This window comes from Eschrichtius robustus, chromosome 14 (genome assembly GCF_028021215.1).
Source record: "Eschrichtius robustus isolate mEscRob2 chromosome 14, mEscRob2.pri, whole genome shotgun sequence".
NCBI classification, from domain to species: domain Eukaryota; kingdom Metazoa; phylum Chordata; class Mammalia; order Artiodactyla; family Eschrichtiidae; genus Eschrichtius; species Eschrichtius robustus.
Genome location: NC_090837.1, coordinates 26,416,852 through 26,433,001, shown reverse-complemented (window position 1 = coordinate 26,433,001; position 16,150 = coordinate 26,416,852). Strand labels below are relative to the sequence as shown.

Below are 16,150 nucleotides of genomic sequence, written 5' to 3'. Positions count from 1 at the left end.
GGAGGTCCAAAGGGGAGCGCAGCAGTGACCGGCTGAGAGTCACTCCGGAGGCGGAGGCGGCAGCGGGGGAGGAGACGAGGGGACTAGGGGCCAGGGCCGGGGTTTCGGGGGAGTCTGGAGCGCGCTGATCAGAGCCGCCGGCCAAGACATGCGAAGGCGGATTCAGGGGTTGGCCGTGGTGACTTCGGACCTGAGCCCCCTTCCGATCTGCGGAGATGGGCCACAGGCTCGGCCGAGGAAGGAGTTAGTGGCTTTTCACCTTCAGAGCTGCAGAAAGGGAGGGATGGAGGATGAACACGAGCCGCCGTTACAGCCTCGGACTCAGGTGACCCGCTCGCGGGACCCCAGCCCCCCACCCACTTTACGCCCTGTGCGCCTGCGCACGTGTCTCGGCCGCGCGCTCTGGCTAAGGTAAGCTTTGAGCGAGCCTTCGCAAACGCCCACTACGCATGCGCCTCCCTCTTCCACGCCGATCCGCTTTTCGCAAACTTCTGAATTCCGAGACCTGCCGGCCCAGGCTTCTCGGATGAGGGATTGCGGACTGGCGTGCACTCGGGAAGGCTCAACGAACGCGTCCAGTGTACAGAAGTATCTGATCCTTGTTTGCACAGTGGAGCTAGGTGCTCGGCCCAGACGAACAAGAGCAGGTGTTCACGCGCAGTGTTGGGCTGGGGCGCAGTGTGCGGGACCTGTGCACCGGCCGCGTCCCAGGAGAGCATCCCTCTGGTCCTCGTGCGGGCCGGACACGCCCCCAGAAGCAGCAGCCCCTGGGCACTGCAGTCCTGGCCGCCTCATCCCGTCCTGGGCCTGTTTCCCACCTTCACTTCTCTCCCCAACCTTCATCTCCTCCACGCTGGTTCTAAACTCCGTCCTCCCGTCCTGCTGCACCGAGGGGGCGGGGCAGCGGGAAGAGCAAGCCTATACCGCTCACCACCCCACCTCAGGGTTTCCCCCGCCAACCGGCGCTGATCTGCATGGCCCTTCCCCTCACCTCCTTCAAGTCTTTGTGCGGATGTCCCCTTCTCATGGCGTATTCCCTGACCACCTTTTCCAGACACCCCATCTCACCTTCCCCTGCTTTCTGTCTATGTCGCACAGCTGACATACTATGTATTTTCCTTGTTCATTTGCTACCGCCTGTCTTCCCCCGCTGGAATGGTCACGGATTTCGTCTCTTTTGTTCACTACTATATCTCCAGCACCTAGAACAGTAGATTTATTGCCCACAGTAGGGAGGCAAGAAATCTTTATTCACTGACTTAATAATCACCACCATAGCTAATGTCTGAATGCTTTTCATGACCAGTCAGAGGACTAGGCAATCTCCATGCACGATCTCATGGAATGAAGTAATTTATGCTGTCTTGGAGACCTGCCAGCACCCCTGCCACATGGGCTCAGTTCTCATCAGGCGGTGCGTGACTTGCTGCTTCCTGCAGATCTGCTCTCTTAGTGGAACTCTCACCTCCGGGCAGCCCAGCAGGGTGCTTCCAGTGACTCCAGTGAGACGGGACTCCTGGGTTCTCACCTGGCATCCCCCTATGGCTTCAGGCTTGGGAGGAAGTTACTTAGACCTTGTAGGAACTTGCGGGCAGCCAGGGTGCCTGTCATAGACCTGCCTGCAGACCTGTGGCAAGATCTTTGGCAGGATCCTGCCCTCAGAGCCTCTTCCTCTACCTCCCCACCCCCAGGCCAGGTTCTCACAATACGGTGAAAGCAGGTCTGTCGTCCCCCCGCCTCCCCCTGCCCCGTTGTATCTGCCTCCCAGCTCAGTTCCTGGCTGGGACAGGCACTTGGTATTTCACCGATGAATAAGTAAGTAGTCTTCAGGTTCTGGAAATTCTTCAGAGAGCCCTTAGCCAAACATCCTTCTGACTTGAAACTTGTATTTAAGTATTAAAAAAATAATAAATATGACACAGTGCTTTATATTTGAGGGACAATTTGCCCGAGCAAGAAAGGTAGTATAGAGTTACTAGGAAAAGATCAACAATTTGATTTTTGTATAGTTAACTACTTTGTGAATGTCTCAGAAAATATCTGAGGGAAGCAGTTCACTGCTCTTTGGGAGAGTGGAGAACTGTCAGAGTACACTGGATTTTCAAAAAATTTAACGAGCATGTTATTTTGCAATTAAAAATTATAAGAGAAAAAATATAAATAAGACTGTGAATCCCCCGAAAAAATACCAACCTAATGATGGGGCATCAGGGCGCTGAGCTGGGTGCCTTGGGGAGTTCTCCCTCCATCTCTAAGGGTGCTGCATGAGGATGAAAAGCTGCCCTTTGTTGTACCAGGTGTGTGTAGTGCACGTGCGCATTGGCTGTCCCCCAGCCTGAAGGTAGGCATTATCATCACCAGGGCCAGCGAGGAAGCCACTCAGAGAAGATGAGGGAGGAAGGGCAGAGCTGGCACTGGGACCCAGGCTGCTCTCTGCTGCTCCATGTGCCCCCCAGGCCCCCACACATGTAGGTCCGTGTGGCCCCTCCTCTTAGCCTCCTGGCAGAACAGGCTGGGAGGGAAGAGAGGGAGGCCCAGCCACTCTGTTGAGAGAGTTTCACTGGGGCGAGTCACTGTAGCTCAGGGTCTCCTGTCCTGCCAGAGGCAGAGCTTCACACCTGTGGGGCCCCAGCTCAAAGCATTGTCCCCTGAGCCACAGCAGGCATGCCCAGGGGCAGCCCAGCAAGGAGGGCCGGGAATGGCTGTCCATCTCAGGAAAATGCTGTCAGGGGTGAAGGGGCAGCGAGATCCTGGACTCAGAGCAGAAGGCTAGGGGTGCCTCTGCTACCTGCCAGCCATATGACCTAGGCAACTCCTCTCTGCCTCAGTTTCTTCATCTGCAAAGTGGAGCCATCATTGCCTGGTTCAGATAGATTGCAGTGCTGGGATTGGTGGAGGCTGTAATCAGGCACTCTGTGTCCTCTCCTCTCTCCTCAGTTCCAGGGCAGGGTCCTGCTCCTGACCATCTGTGCGGCTGGCATTGGTGGGACTTTTCAATTTGGCTACAACCTCTCCATCATCAATGCCCCGACTTCGGTATGTACCCTCTGTGCCCACTGTCACCATCCCAGTGGGTGCTGGGCCAGGGCCAGCAGCTGCCTGCAGCAGATCTTCAGGCCAGCATCCACTTGGTGGCGCTTTCTCCCACATGTCCACCTCCGCTGCGATGTCCCACAGGCCCTGAGAGTTCAAACCCAGCTCTGCATCCTCCCCTGAAACTCGCAAGTTCTCCTGAGTCCCTGACGTCAGTAGATGACTCCACCATCCACCCAGTGACTGGGGTCCGCCCTGACTCTTCCCTCCCTCTTGGACACCAAGTCCTTCCTAACTGCCTCTGGCTTCCAGCCATTTCTCCTCAGGTCTCTTCTACAATCCCAGTTCAGACCCCGTCTCTCCTGCCTGTATCACTGGCCCCCCTGCCTTTGACCTCCCCCTTCTAGATCCTCTCAAGTTTGATCAAACCACTCCCCTGCCCAGAGACATTCTGTGGCTCCCCAGTGCCTACAGGAATAAGGACAGACTCATCCACCTGAAGTCCAAGGCATCCTGGGATCAGAACCTGTCCACCTGTCTCCCACCTTCGTTCCCCCAACTCTGCTACCAAAGCAGGTTAAACGCAGTTCCCCAAATGCACCCAGCCCTTCCTTGAAGTCTCCTTCTGATGGGAAGCCCTCTCTGCCCCCCCTGCAAGAACCCCCTCAAGAGCCACCCAAATGCCATCACCTCCCTGAAGCCTTCCTTTAGCAGCCCCCCAGCTGGAGTCACCCTCCCTCCCCAGCCCTTGGTCTCAGCCTCCTGCTGGTCTCCTCTCAGTGTCCAAGTCATCTTTGAGTCCCCAGCACCTGACACTGTCCTGGCCTGTGCCGATGTTCAGTAAATGCCTGTGGAAAGGATGAATCTCTCGGCCCCATTGATAGAAGCCACCTCTATCCCACCTAAGTGAGAAGGGCAAGTGTCCTGTCACATAGCTGTGAAGGAGGTGGGGCTGCAGGAAACAGGTCCCAGGACGGAACTGGGGCTCTCCCATCCCTGCGGGGCATCATCCTCCACCCAGTGCAAGAGAGCAGCAGTCACCAGACTCACTTCCTGTCCTGGACTGAGAACCCCCAAACAGAAATCCTCCCTGTTAGTTCCAGCAGAAAGGCTGGGGAAGAGTTTGATTGGCTGGTTTGGATCACATGCCCACTAGACCAATCATGTGGTCAGGAGGGTGGAGCACTTTGATTGGCCAGGCCTGGGTCAGGTGACCAACTGTATAGGGGGCTGTAATTGTCAAGGGGAAAGAATTTCTCTCAAAGCATGTTGGTGCTTAGAAGTTGGGGATGGGAGTACATTCTGGGCAGAAACAACTATAGCTGCCCAATCCCTTAAAAGAGGATGAAATGAAGGGTTTAGAAAGGGAGGTCTGAGCTCCATTTGCTTTTTTATTTGTTTATTCAACAAGCATGCGAGTGTCCACTTCAGTGCAAACTTCATGGCTGGAGAAGGATCTGCCCACAGCAGGACACTCTCAGGCCTTGCTTCCCATGGGCCATCACTGGCTCCTGCAAATGAGACTTCCTTGGCTTCTGAGGCTTCCCCTACCCCCTTGAATGGTCACCCTTGAGGATTTCAAGCCAATGTCAGGGGAGGCTGGCCCTGGTCCCAGCTCCCCCGGGCATGTCCTTCCCCCAGAGGGGCCTGGCGGGCACCAGGCTAACAGCCATTACCCTGAGGTGGCCTGCTCACCTACACCCCCTGGTCATCCTCACGTCCTCCCTCACACCCTGTTGGGAGGCCTAAGACCAGCCAGATACTGACATTCATCTCTGACCAAGAGGAGGGTATCTGGGTCTTTTGGTCAGGCGTTGCAGCAATCCTGAGGTGCCCCCAGCGAAGGAGCCCTGGGGACAAACACCCCTCCTGCCTCCTCTGTTGCTCTGCTGATGCTCACTGATGGCCAAGTCCATCAGAAAGCTGGTCATCAAGGGAGCCTGCTGATGTGGCCATACAGGTGGCTTCCCAGGCCAAAAGTGGGGGAGGGGGGCTGATAGTGGACTCAGAGGGGCACATAGAGACTGGCCAGCTCTGAGCTCCAGGACACACTGTGTTTGAAAGAGACGGCACAGTGCCCTGCAGTTGGGTGAGTTCGGTCCTGCCCCGAAGGGAGTAGGATTGCTGGGGAGACTTGCCTGCTCTGCAGAGGCAGGGCCTGTGGGGAGAAGGCCTGTTGTGGGGAGGGAGCCCCCGCCCCCGGGGGGCTGACTGGCATCTCTGTCCACAGCACATTCAGGAATTCACCAATGAGACGTGGCGGATGCGAACCGGCCGGCCGCTGCCCGACCAGCTGGTCCCGCTCCTGTGGTCCCTCATCGTGTCTCTGTACCCCGTGGGTGGCCTTCTGGGAGCGCTGCTTGCTGGCCCCATGGCCATCACACTGGGAAGGTAAGTGCTTCCTGTGGACCCCCAAATGCCCTTCAATGAGGGGCACCCCGGGTGTGGGCAGGATGCCCGGCAGGCCCAGGCCCGAGTCAACTCCTCACCGGCCTCCCGCTCTGCCTGCAGTTTCACCGGGTGACTCACGTTTCCCAGCAGATGTGGCAGAGGGAAGAGTCCCATGCTGGGAGGGAGGGAGGACCCATGGCTGCCAATACAACACACGTTGTCTGACTGTGAACAGGTGTTTTCTCCCCAGTGCCCCCCTTTGTATCCAACTGATGCAGATCTTGGGTCGCAAACAAGAGAGACAGACTGACAGACTGAATGGAAAGCTGTGATAATGCAAAGGATACTGGGGCAGCTCATAGGACAAAAGGAAGTGGTCAAAAGCCAGGCCTGGGGAGGGCAGGATGCAAGGCCACCCTAGCCTGGGCTTTCCTCTTGGGAGATGCCTTCAGCGCATCAGCTCCAGCCTCGTTCCACCTCCTGCATCTTCACTCACTCTCAGAATCAAGGGAGATGGGTTGTTCCTGGCCCACCTTGGGTAGCACGCCTACACCCGTGAGACAGCAGGAGAGAAGCAGGGCCGGGCAGAAAAACAAGCGGCTCTCATTGTCCCCCCCCTTGGCTGGCCACCCAGCACGTGTCAGCGCCTTTCGCCCATATATTCAGCTCCCCATGTGCCCCTCCTCACGTTAGTTGGTTCAGTCCTTCCTGAGACCACCCAGGGCACTGCCTTGTCACAGCCACCAGGGACGACACAACGGAGGTGTCCTCCTTGAGTGCAGAGTTTCCACGTGACGACCAATCTGCCAGCCCTGCCATTAACGTGTTGATATTCTGCAATCTACACACTTAATGGTAAACTTAACTGCCCTCAAGACACCTCATGGGAAGAAGAAAGAAGAAAGTGTAGGGGAAACTAATCAAAGAAAAGGAAACTAGTGGATGAATTTAGTTTAAAGCGTATGATCCAGAACCTGGAAACATAGGTAGAGGGCCTGCTCCTGGGTTTTGGAGCTGGTCACTCCAAAACCTGCCTCGGGGACGTCCATCCTCAGGTTTTCTCCTCCTGTCTTGGTTCAGCACTTCCACCGGCTGAGGCTGTTTGCCCATCGGGGTGACACCCATCTTCATGCTTGGGTGGGCATGGCAGTCCTGATGGTGGGTCCTTCAGCAGGTTATTATCCTCTGAGGTCATCTACTTCTGAATGACGGGGTTCCTAATGCGATACTGAGTTCCATGGGCACCCATCCTTCCGCTTTCACTGATGTAACCTCCTTTGTTGGAAGCAAAACTGCAAAGATAACATGTTTGTGTATTTAGCAGGAGTATCAACGGCAAGTAACAGAAAACCAGGACTCAGCTGGCTAAAACAAAAGCCAACCACCCCATTCTGGTGTTTATTCTCCACTAGGGCTTAGAGTTATTTCTGATTAAGGGGGTAGTAATTCACTGAAGAAGTGGCTTTACTCCAAAATCCTAGGTCTTGCACTGTGATTCTCCTTGGAGGCACTTTGAGCACCACAATCTCTCAGGTCTAGAGGGTCGAGGGGCGGAGCATCTGGCAGCTGGTTTGGACCCACTAGGGCATACTCTACTCACAGCTTCCAGGTTTGCAAATCACCAAGTGTAGGTATCAGATCGCGACACTCACTGTGGGACAGGCTGCCTCCAAAGTAGAAAGAAGCCATCTGAGATTTGTCCATCCTTCTTAGAGGAAGGGCAGCAAGCCATCCCGCACTTTGGAGGAAATGTGCCCTCGCACGTCAGGAACTCCACTGGTGTGGCGGCTCCCACTCTGTCATGCTTGTACGTTACCATGACGTCGGGTGCACTTGCCGCTTCCTCTTCCCCAGGTCCTTTCAGCATAAAGTCATCAAAGCAGCGGGCCAGCAAGTTGCCTGAGGCGGGCAGCTCCCCATGGAGCAGGTGTGGCCCAGAGCTGGAGAGCTGCCATGTCCCTAAGGAGGTCGGTAAAGGTGCAGTACGCTCCCTGCCGGGCGGAAGTAAAGTGTTTCTGCTGTCGTCTGTGTACTGAAATGCAGCAAAATGCATTCGCCAGATAAATAGCTACAATGGATGTACTGTGTTTTTTTGTTTGTTTGTTTTTGGCTGCACCACGCAGCATCGGCATGCAGAACTTCCCCAACCAGGGATTGAACCCGTGCCCTCTGCATTGGAAGCGTGGAGTCTTAACCACTGGACCACCAGGAAAGTCCTGGAAGTACTCTATTAATTTATACCAGTGAGGAAGCCGTATGTGGCTTATAAGTCACAACTGGAGTTACCACTGGATCAAGTTATAATCCACTGTCATTCTCCATTCTCTAGGCCAGGGGATCTGAGCTTTGGCCCATCTTTCACCCCTGTGCTGTTGGTTTGGAGCAGGCCAGCGGCTTCCTGTGGCTCATTTCCTTGTCAGTACATGAGCCATATGACCTCCTGTGGCCTCTCTTGGGTGACCTGCATGACGGCGCCTCTGAGCGCGGTGTCAGGAGCCCAGAGCTGACACCTCATCGTGTGGAGCTGCTGACATGCCCAGTGCCCCTTCCTGTTTTGCCGTCTGTCCCATTGAACCAGCCTCGCAGAGGCCACCCAGCCATGCTGAAGGTTCTGAGCAGTGACTCTGCAATGCACGGAGGAAACGGGAAGGGACTTGGCTCCCCACGTGTCCCTTCCCTCACTCCGGAAGTCCCTGTTCTTCCTCCCCAGGGTTTCCTTGAGCCTGAGAAATCAGATATTAGGCCCTTCGCTTTACAGCGGAGTTTGAGGAGAGCAATGCTCAATCTGTAGGGATAAAGCCATACGAGTTCTGTCACTTCAAGCAGTGGCGGAGGCAGAAAGGAGAGTAATTTGGGACATATTGGAGGAGGGGAGTGGGAGTAGGCCCCTGGGGGCATCCCACAAGTGACCCCAGCTACAGTGGCCAGCGTCATTTCTGTTCGTGTAGCTTACACTCCTGACTCAGTCCCCTCATGCACACACAGGTCTGATCAGGGCTGGCTGCAGCTTCAGAGAAGGGTCCCCAGGGGTGGTCCTCAGGACTGAACCCACCTCTCTCGCCTGTGTTTGGCTTCCCCAAGGAAGAAGTCCCTGCTGGTGAATAACATCTTCGTGGTGGCCGCAGCGACCCTGTTTGGCTTCAGCCGCAGAGCAGGCTCCTTTGAGATGATCATGCTGGGACGGCTGCTCGTGGGTGTCAGCGCAGGTACAGTGTGTGTGGGGGGGGATCCCCTCCTGCCTCTGTTCCTACTCTTTCCTGTATCCTCTTTATTCCCTTCATTCATTGATTTGTTTTCCATTCATGCCCACCATTTTTTTGTTTTGCAGAATGATTAGATATGATTTATCTTAAAAGGGTCATATAACTAGGTACTTAAAGTGGATCTAGAAAAATGGAAAAGTTGTAAGGGATGGGAGGGCAAACATCCCCAAACTTAAACCAACAGAAGTCCTCTAAGCTGGGAGCTTCCTGGCAGTCAAGATGAAAAGGCATCTAGGACGAGCTCTCTGATCTTCCCTACAGAAGCAGAGTAGCCTGTTAGGGACCCCTCAGGCTCTGGGTCACGGGAGGGAGCAGAATTTTGAGCGTGTCCACCTGGGCTTTTAGGGGCACCCATCAACAATCCCCCTTGACTCCTACTGTTTATACAGCCAGGTGCTGATGTCTTTATTAGTTAGTTATCTATTCCTGTGAAACAAAGTACTCCACAATTTAGTGGCTTAAGACCAGCAACATTTATTAACTCATGGTTTCTCTGGGTTAGGAACCAGGAGTGTCTTAGCTGGGTGGTCCTGGCTTGGGGCCTCTCAGGAGGCTGTGATCAAGCTGTCAGGCAGGGCTGCAGTCACCTGAGGTTTGGCTGGGGCTGGAGGACCTGCTTCTGAGATGGCGCTCTCGTGTGCTGTTTGCAGGAGGCCCGGGCTCCTCAGCTTATGGGTCTCCCCGTAGGGCTGCTTGAGTGTCCTCACAGCGTGGCGGCTGGTTTCCTCCAGAGGAAGTGATGGGAGAGAGGGAGCCCACGTGTGTGCGCAAGGATGCAGTCCCAGTGCATTTTATGGCCTGATCTCAGAAGTCATACACCATCAGTTTTGCCACAGACTACTTATTAGAAGTGAGTCACTCAGAACAGCCCACATTTCAGGGAAGAGGGACCAGGTCAAACTTTGTGCCCTGAGTATCTGGCACAGAAGGAATCCCTCCCTAATTTTCTGTAGGAAGAGTGGGTGTACCTCTGTGGGAGAGCTTCTGGCAATCAGTGCACCCACCTTCCTCCCAGCTCCCCCCACCCAGTGCTCAGAGAGAGGCAGGACCTTGCTGAGGGCTGTTTCCTGATCCCACGTCAGGGAGGGGATGGGGCAGCACTCCCTGACGTGTTCCCAGGTGGATGGTGACCCAGTACTGCGGCCTCCTAGCTTTTGCCGGCTGTCACCCTCTGGGGTGGGCAGTGGGGGCGCCATCCAATTCCATTTTCCCACTGGCTGCCCTGGGTGCAAGGTGCGTCCCCAGGGAAGCCAAGATGGGGGAGAACATGCAGTGGTAGTTGACGTGAGAGGTGAGAGCCGGGGCCGCTGGTGGGCATCTGCTCCCTCTGAGCCCCTCACACTCCTCCCGGTGACGGGGCTTCTCTCTCAGAAGTCCTGGGAGTTGACTGGAGTCCTGCTGGCCCTACATCTGGTGGGCAGGAACCCCTCAGGGCGCTTGAGCTGAGGGAGCAGCACTCAGTGCCTGTAGATGATGGGCTGGTGGCACCAAGACCGCGGCGGGGGCAGGCAGGGTGGGGGGAGGCGGGCCCAAGCGTTGTGGGAGTCCAGCCTGTGGCTGACGGTTGCTGTGCTCATGTCCAGGTGTGAGCATGAACGTCCAGCCCATGTACCTGGGGGAGAGCGCCCCCAAGGAGCTCCGAGGGGCTGTGGCCATGACCTCAGCCATCTTCACCGCCCTGGGGATCGTGATGGGTCAGGTGGTTGGACTCAGGTAAGCGCCGCCCCCCCCGCCCCACCCCACGTGCACTGAGAGGTTAGAGGGATGCCAGGGAAAGCCCTTCTTCACCTAAATTTCTCCCCTACCCCCCAAGTGGATTAAGGCGTTGCTTCCTTGTATGAAGGCGTTGAAACCCTGTCCACGTGCATCTGGCCAGTGTGGTGTCAGTCAGCCACACTTGGTGTGAGTCACCTTCTTCTCGCCTCTCCGGATCAGGGAGCAAAGAGGAGAGGGTGCAGGTTTGGGCTTTTAAAGGGAGCGTGGCCTGTTCATCCCAGAAAAGGGAGGTGAGAGCAGAGCCCTGTGCCCTGGGAAGAGCCCTGGGGAGAGGAGTTGCCAGGGGTGAGGTGGGGCCATGACCCTGTCCTATCGCGGGTCCCTACCTGGGTGTCCAGACCCAGAGCTGGTTGGGAAGAGGCACAGGGTAATGCAGACCCTCTGCCATCAGGGGGGCCGGTAGGGGACAGAGCTCTGACAAGGAGGCATCTGGCCCAGCCTCTCCTCTGTCTCCCCAGGGAGCTCCTGGGTGGCCCGCAGGCCTGGCCTCTGCTGCTGGCCAGCTGCCTGGTGCCTGGGGTGCTCCAGCTGGCCTCCCTGCCCCTGCTCCCCGAGAGCCCACGCTACCTCCTCATTGACTGTGGAGACTCCGAGGCCTGTCTGGCAGGTGAGTCCCTGACCTCGGGCCCCCAGACCACCCTTGACCATGGGGCACATCTGGCCAGAGCATGTGGGTCCTCATTTCCTGGGTCGCATTTATTCAGGAAAAGCTATCCCTCTCTTTGTGCCTCAATTTCATGATCCATCCATCCCTTCAGAGCTCTTTATCAAGGGGCTGTCCCAAGCGCCAAGGCAGTAGGATGGAACAGACCCAGCACCTGCCATCTGGGAACCCCCAGGGTGGTGCAGAGAAGGAGCGCCACCTGCCCCCTGCCTGACATGCAAGATGAAGAAACACTGAGTAAGACCTCAAGGGCCCAATGCCAGCTGGGCTGATGGTCTTCCCTGTTAGCTATGGCCACAATAATGATGCCGAAGGAACAATCCCAAAATCTCTGGCTTAAAGCACGCAATCCTTTACTGCATCTTCTACTCATTTACTTGCTGGGCTGTTTGCACGACCCTGCTGATCTCAATTGGGCTGGCTCATGGTGTCGGGGTCAGCTGGGGCTGGCCAGTCGAGGCTGGTCTGGGCTGGAGCAGTTCAGCTCTGCTGCACACGCTGCTCCTCGCACTCTTGGTACTGACAGAGTAGCCCAGAAGGCAGATCCAACTGCACAAGCACTTTCCAAACCTTTGGTCCCTTCCTGCCCACTAAACTCCCATTAGCCAAGGAGAGTCACGTCACTGAACCCAAAGTCCAGAGATGGGAAAATCCATGGCATCTCCACTCATGTGGCAAGGGGCGAAGACCAGGGCCCACTAATGTATTCTTCCCAGCTTGCCATGGTGGCCACAATTATTATTCATGTCCCTCCCCTGAGCAGGAACATGCTCAGTGCTATCCGGAAACACCCCCCACCCCCACCAAGTCTCACCCAATCATGGCATCAGGCTTGAAGTCCAGGATCTTAAGATCATGTCAAGTCTATATATGCCTTTTCTTGAGCCAAAGACCTAGGAGATAAACACAAGTCTTCTGCCTCGCGTGCACTCAGCAGACACTGGTGAAAAAATGTTTTTCAAAAAAGAGGCGACAAGGAGGCAGAAAGCAGTTGCCAGTCCATAGCAATGCTGAGTGCCCCTGGGAGAACGCTGCCAGGTTCCCCTGCCCTGGGATGGAGAGTGCTCCTGCATGAAGCCCTGGCTCTGCCCTCAGGGAGGGGCCCCCCAGGCCACCGAGAAGTCCTTCCTTTTCTATCACCTTCCTTGACACCAGAAGAGGGCCCTGGAAAATGTACCTATAGAAAACTGGGGCACAGAAGTCTTTACATTTCAAACTGTCTTGGTGTCTTTTCATCCAGGCTGGCAGAGCTTCTGTCAATACAACTTTCTCCAAAAATGATGTGAATTTTCTGTGCATTTGATTTATGTGCCAGAAAGCCACACCCACAATTCTTTTCTAGACATGCTTCTCTCTTGCAACCTAATTACTGGAATTTAGGGCATGTCGAGCTGCGGCGGACCAATACCCTTAAGCCTCTGTAATGCCTGTTTTTCCAGCCAGGAGGGTCTATGAGGCACTGCAGTAAGCCATACCCTTGATTTGATCTTTACCCTCAGACCAGGGCTCGCTGGCCTTGCTCTGGATTTAGTCTTTGCTCTCAGGCTGTGATTTAACTTAGGACTCTGCTAGATGGAGAAGCTAGAGATGAGAAACAGATTTTTCTTTTTTATTTAATTAACCTAGCAAGCTCTGGAATAAGTTAAATTTGATTAAATTGTGTTCCCTCTGAAGGTCTTTTTGAGCTCATTTTCCTTACAATCAGCTTAGAATACTCAGGTAAAGGCAGCTAGTTCATGCTTTTGACACTTGGAGATCTCTTTGCCCAAGTCCAGAAGTTCATTAGACCTGTTTTGTTTCTTGCACGTTACACGGGCTTTCATTCTTCCAGCCTCCTCACCGTCCTCTGCCTGGTTAGGAACCAACACTGTATGTCATAGGTCCTAGTTATGGCGTCACCTACTCCCGTACCAGGGGTTTTTTTAGTCCGTTTTTTTTCTTGCTGCCTAACAGTCGCACCTCCGCAGGAGACCAAGGCAGCAATTACTTAGCCCAAGCCTCTGAGTTCTCTGGGGTTGGCTGATGAAGGTTGGGTCTGGCTGGAGGCTCTGTCACTGGTGTGGGTCAGCTGGACATTGGTTGATCTAGGACGGCCCCAGCTGGGCCATCTCTGCTTTTTCCTGGGACCAGTGGGCCAGCCCCACCACAAGTTTTTATGATGATGACAGAAGACCAAATAGAAACCAGCAGGTCTCTTGAGGCTGGATTGGAACACGCGGCACGCCCTCCTACAGCCTAATTCTACGGGCCAGAGCGAGTCGCAGGGCGGAGCCCAGCACCAAGGGGCGGATGTATACACGCCTCCTTAGTGGGAGCAACTGCCAAATCCCATGGCCCAGGGAGGGGTGGAGAACTGAGACGGCAGTGGAGATCTGCCACAATTGTCGTGTCCTGTGTGATGCACCCGCAGAACCCTGAGTTTCTAAAGCCCTTTCTGCTCCGTGGTGCTGTGAACTGATCATCCCTATCAGACCAAGGGGACCCCGGGAAGGCGAAAGGAGGTGGGCGTGGGCAGCTCACTGTGGGGGCCACAGAGGGCCTGGGGGAGGGGAGCTCAGCGTCCTCTGCCCTGCCCCCTCCCCCAGCGCTGCAGCGGCTGCGGGGCCCCGCGGACCTGGCCGGGGAGCTGGCCGAGTTGGAGCGGGAGCGCGCCGCCTGCCAGGGCCGGCGCGCGCGACGCCCGTGGGAGCTGTTCCGGGACCGCGCGCTGCGGAGGCAGGTGGCGAGCCTGGTGGTGCTGGGCGGGGTCATGGAGCTGTGCGGGAACGACGCGGTGAGCAGTCCGCGCCAGGCCCAGGTTGGGGGGGAGAGGGGAGGGGGAAGGGGGTGGAGCGGGGTCCATGAGGGAGACGGTGCGCCTCGGCCTCTCGCCCCTCCGCCCCACCCCTCCGGCAGGTGTACGCCTATGCGTCAGCAGTGTTCAGCCAGGCGCGGATTCCCCCAGAGAAGGTCCAGTACGCCTCCATCGGGACCGGGGGCTGCGAGCTGCTGGCGGCGCTGCTCAGCGTGAGTCTGCCTCCGGGATGACACCCCATCCCCCAGCCCTGCGGCGGACCCTTGCGGGTGCTGGCCCTCGGGGTGCTGGCCCTCCGGGGACCGCAGGCCTCGGCGCTAAGCCACTGACACTTCAGGTCGCTATGTTAAAATACGGCGAGTTAGCAAGCGCTTATCGAGCACCTAGTTTGCCGGGCACTCCCACCACCATTTTGAGATGGGGAAACTGAATGAGGTTGAATGACTGAGGTCCTCTGAGAAGTTAATAATGTCTTAATCCACTGAAGCGGTAAATTGCTCTCGCGCCCGCCTCCCCAGCTTCCTCATGAGGCCCCTCCCCACTGCTGGCCCGCAAACCGAGGGACCCGCGACCGTGGCCCACACCAGTGAATCAGTGAGGGCTCCTTTCCTTTGCAGTGTGTGGTGATCGAGAGGGTGGGCCGACGGATGCTGCTGATGGGGGGGTACGGCCTGATGACCTGCTGGGGGAGCGTCTTCACAGCGGCCCTGTGCCTGCAGGTAGCTGGGCGTGGATGAGGGCCGGGCGGCTGGGCCCCTTCTGACCTCCCCTCACCACCCCCCCACCCCCGCCCCTCTGCCTCAGAGCTCCCTCCCCTGGATGCCCTACCTGGCCATGTCCTGCGTCTTTGCCTTCATCCTCAGCTTTGGCATTGGCCCTGGTGAGTGGGAAGAGCTCCTGCCTTTGGGCCTGGCTGAAGGAGCACAGATGTCTGGGTGAAGGATGCTTGGGTGTGCCCTCCCCTCACCGTACAGGCTTCTGGGAGGGAATGGCTGGAGGAGCGCTGGAAGGGCCCCACTTTCCTGTCTGGGACAAGGTTGGGGGAAGGCCGGCCAGGGAGCCCTGGCTGGCAGCCTCCTGTCCCCACTCCTCCTTCCAGCCGGAGTGACCGGGATCCTGGCCACAGAGCTGTTTGACCAGATGACCCGGCCTGCTGCTTACATGGTCTGCGGGGCGCTCATGTGGACCATGCTCTTCCTAGTCGGGCTGGGGTTCCCCTTCATCATGGTAGGCCTGCCCCCCCCCTCCCTCCCGGGGGCCCTGCCGTAGGTTTTGTCCTTGTCAGCATGAGAACCCCAGGGGAGGCTCCATCCAGGAGGCGTGAGACTGAAGGGGATGGGGCTTATCTGAGCCAAGAGGGTCGAGTCCCTCATCAGGACCTGTGGTGGGGCCTTCCATGTGGGGGCTGAACGGGCCACACCAGATCTTGGGTCTCTTAACCCACAGGAGAGCTTGTCCCACTTCCTCTATGTGCCTTTCCTCTGTGTCTGTGTCTGTGGGGCCGTCTACACTGGCTTCTTCCTCCCTGAGACCAGAGGCAAGAGCTTCGTGGACATCTCAGAGGAATTGCACAGACTCAACTTCCCTGGGGTGGAGCCAGGGCCCCACGTGGACGGGCCGGAGGTCATCCGGTCTACAGAACTCTAGCTCAGCAGGTTTGGCTGGGGCCCAGCCGGCCGCTGCTCTTCCCTCGGGCCCTCTCCATTCACCAGCCCTGCATCCCCTTGTTTAATGGGTGCTTGTTGAGCACCTACTGTGTGCAGGCCTGGTGTTCAGCCATCAGCGGTGAGCTGGAGAGATGGGGTCTGGGACCTCTCGGTGCTCCCTGTCTGGAGGCAGTTAACAGGAAACCAATAAAAACACAATTACAAACTTGGGCGGGACTTCCCTGGCAGTCCAGTGGTTAAGACTTCGCCTTCCAATGCAGGGGGTGCGTGTTCGATCCCTGGATGGGGAGCTAAGATCCCACATGCCTCGCAGCCAAAAAACCAAAACATAAAACAGAAGCAATATTGTAACAAATTTTTAAAATTTTCTTTCTTTCTTTCTTTCTTTTTGGCTGCATTGGGTCTTCATTGCGGCAAGCGGGCTAGCGGTTCTAGCGGCGGCGAGCGGGGGCTACTCTTCGTTGCGGTGCGTTGGCTTCTCATTGCGGTGGCTTCTCCTTGCGGAGCACGGGCTGTAGGCGCGCGGGCTTCAGTAGTTGTGGCACGTGGGCTCAGTAGTTGT

General features: G+C 56.5%; 1 protein-coding gene across 1 annotated transcript; it reads left to right on the top strand.

The window, feature by feature from the left end:
- Positions 1-283: 283 nt before the first annotated feature.
- Positions 284-15,635, top strand: SLC2A11 (solute carrier family 2 member 11). The gene is made up of 12 exons (XM_068562659.1): positions 284-325; positions 2,938-3,036; positions 5,264-5,424; positions 8,506-8,630; positions 10,271-10,400; positions 10,922-11,070; positions 13,713-13,900; positions 14,023-14,133; positions 14,539-14,640; positions 14,726-14,801; positions 15,021-15,148; positions 15,368-15,635. The coding sequence occupies exons 1-12, from the start codon at positions 284-286 to the stop codon at positions 15,566-15,568; spliced, it is 1,512 nt and encodes a 503-aa protein (XP_068418760.1). The 3' UTR covers positions 15,569-15,635.
- Positions 15,636-16,150: the final 515 nt, after the last annotated feature.

Coding starts and splice junctions, on each gene's coding strand:
- SLC2A11 (XM_068562659.1), top strand. CDS start 284: ATGGAGGATGAACACGAGCCGCCGTTACAGCCTCGGACTCAG. Junction 5,425..8,505: donor ATGGCCATCACACTGGGAAG/GTAAGTGCTTCC, acceptor GGCTTCCCCAAG/GAAGAAGTCCCTGCTGGTGA. Junction 15,149..15,367: donor TGGGGTTCCCCTTCATCATG/GTAGGCCTGCCC, acceptor CTTAACCCACAG/GAGAGCTTGTCCCACTTCCT.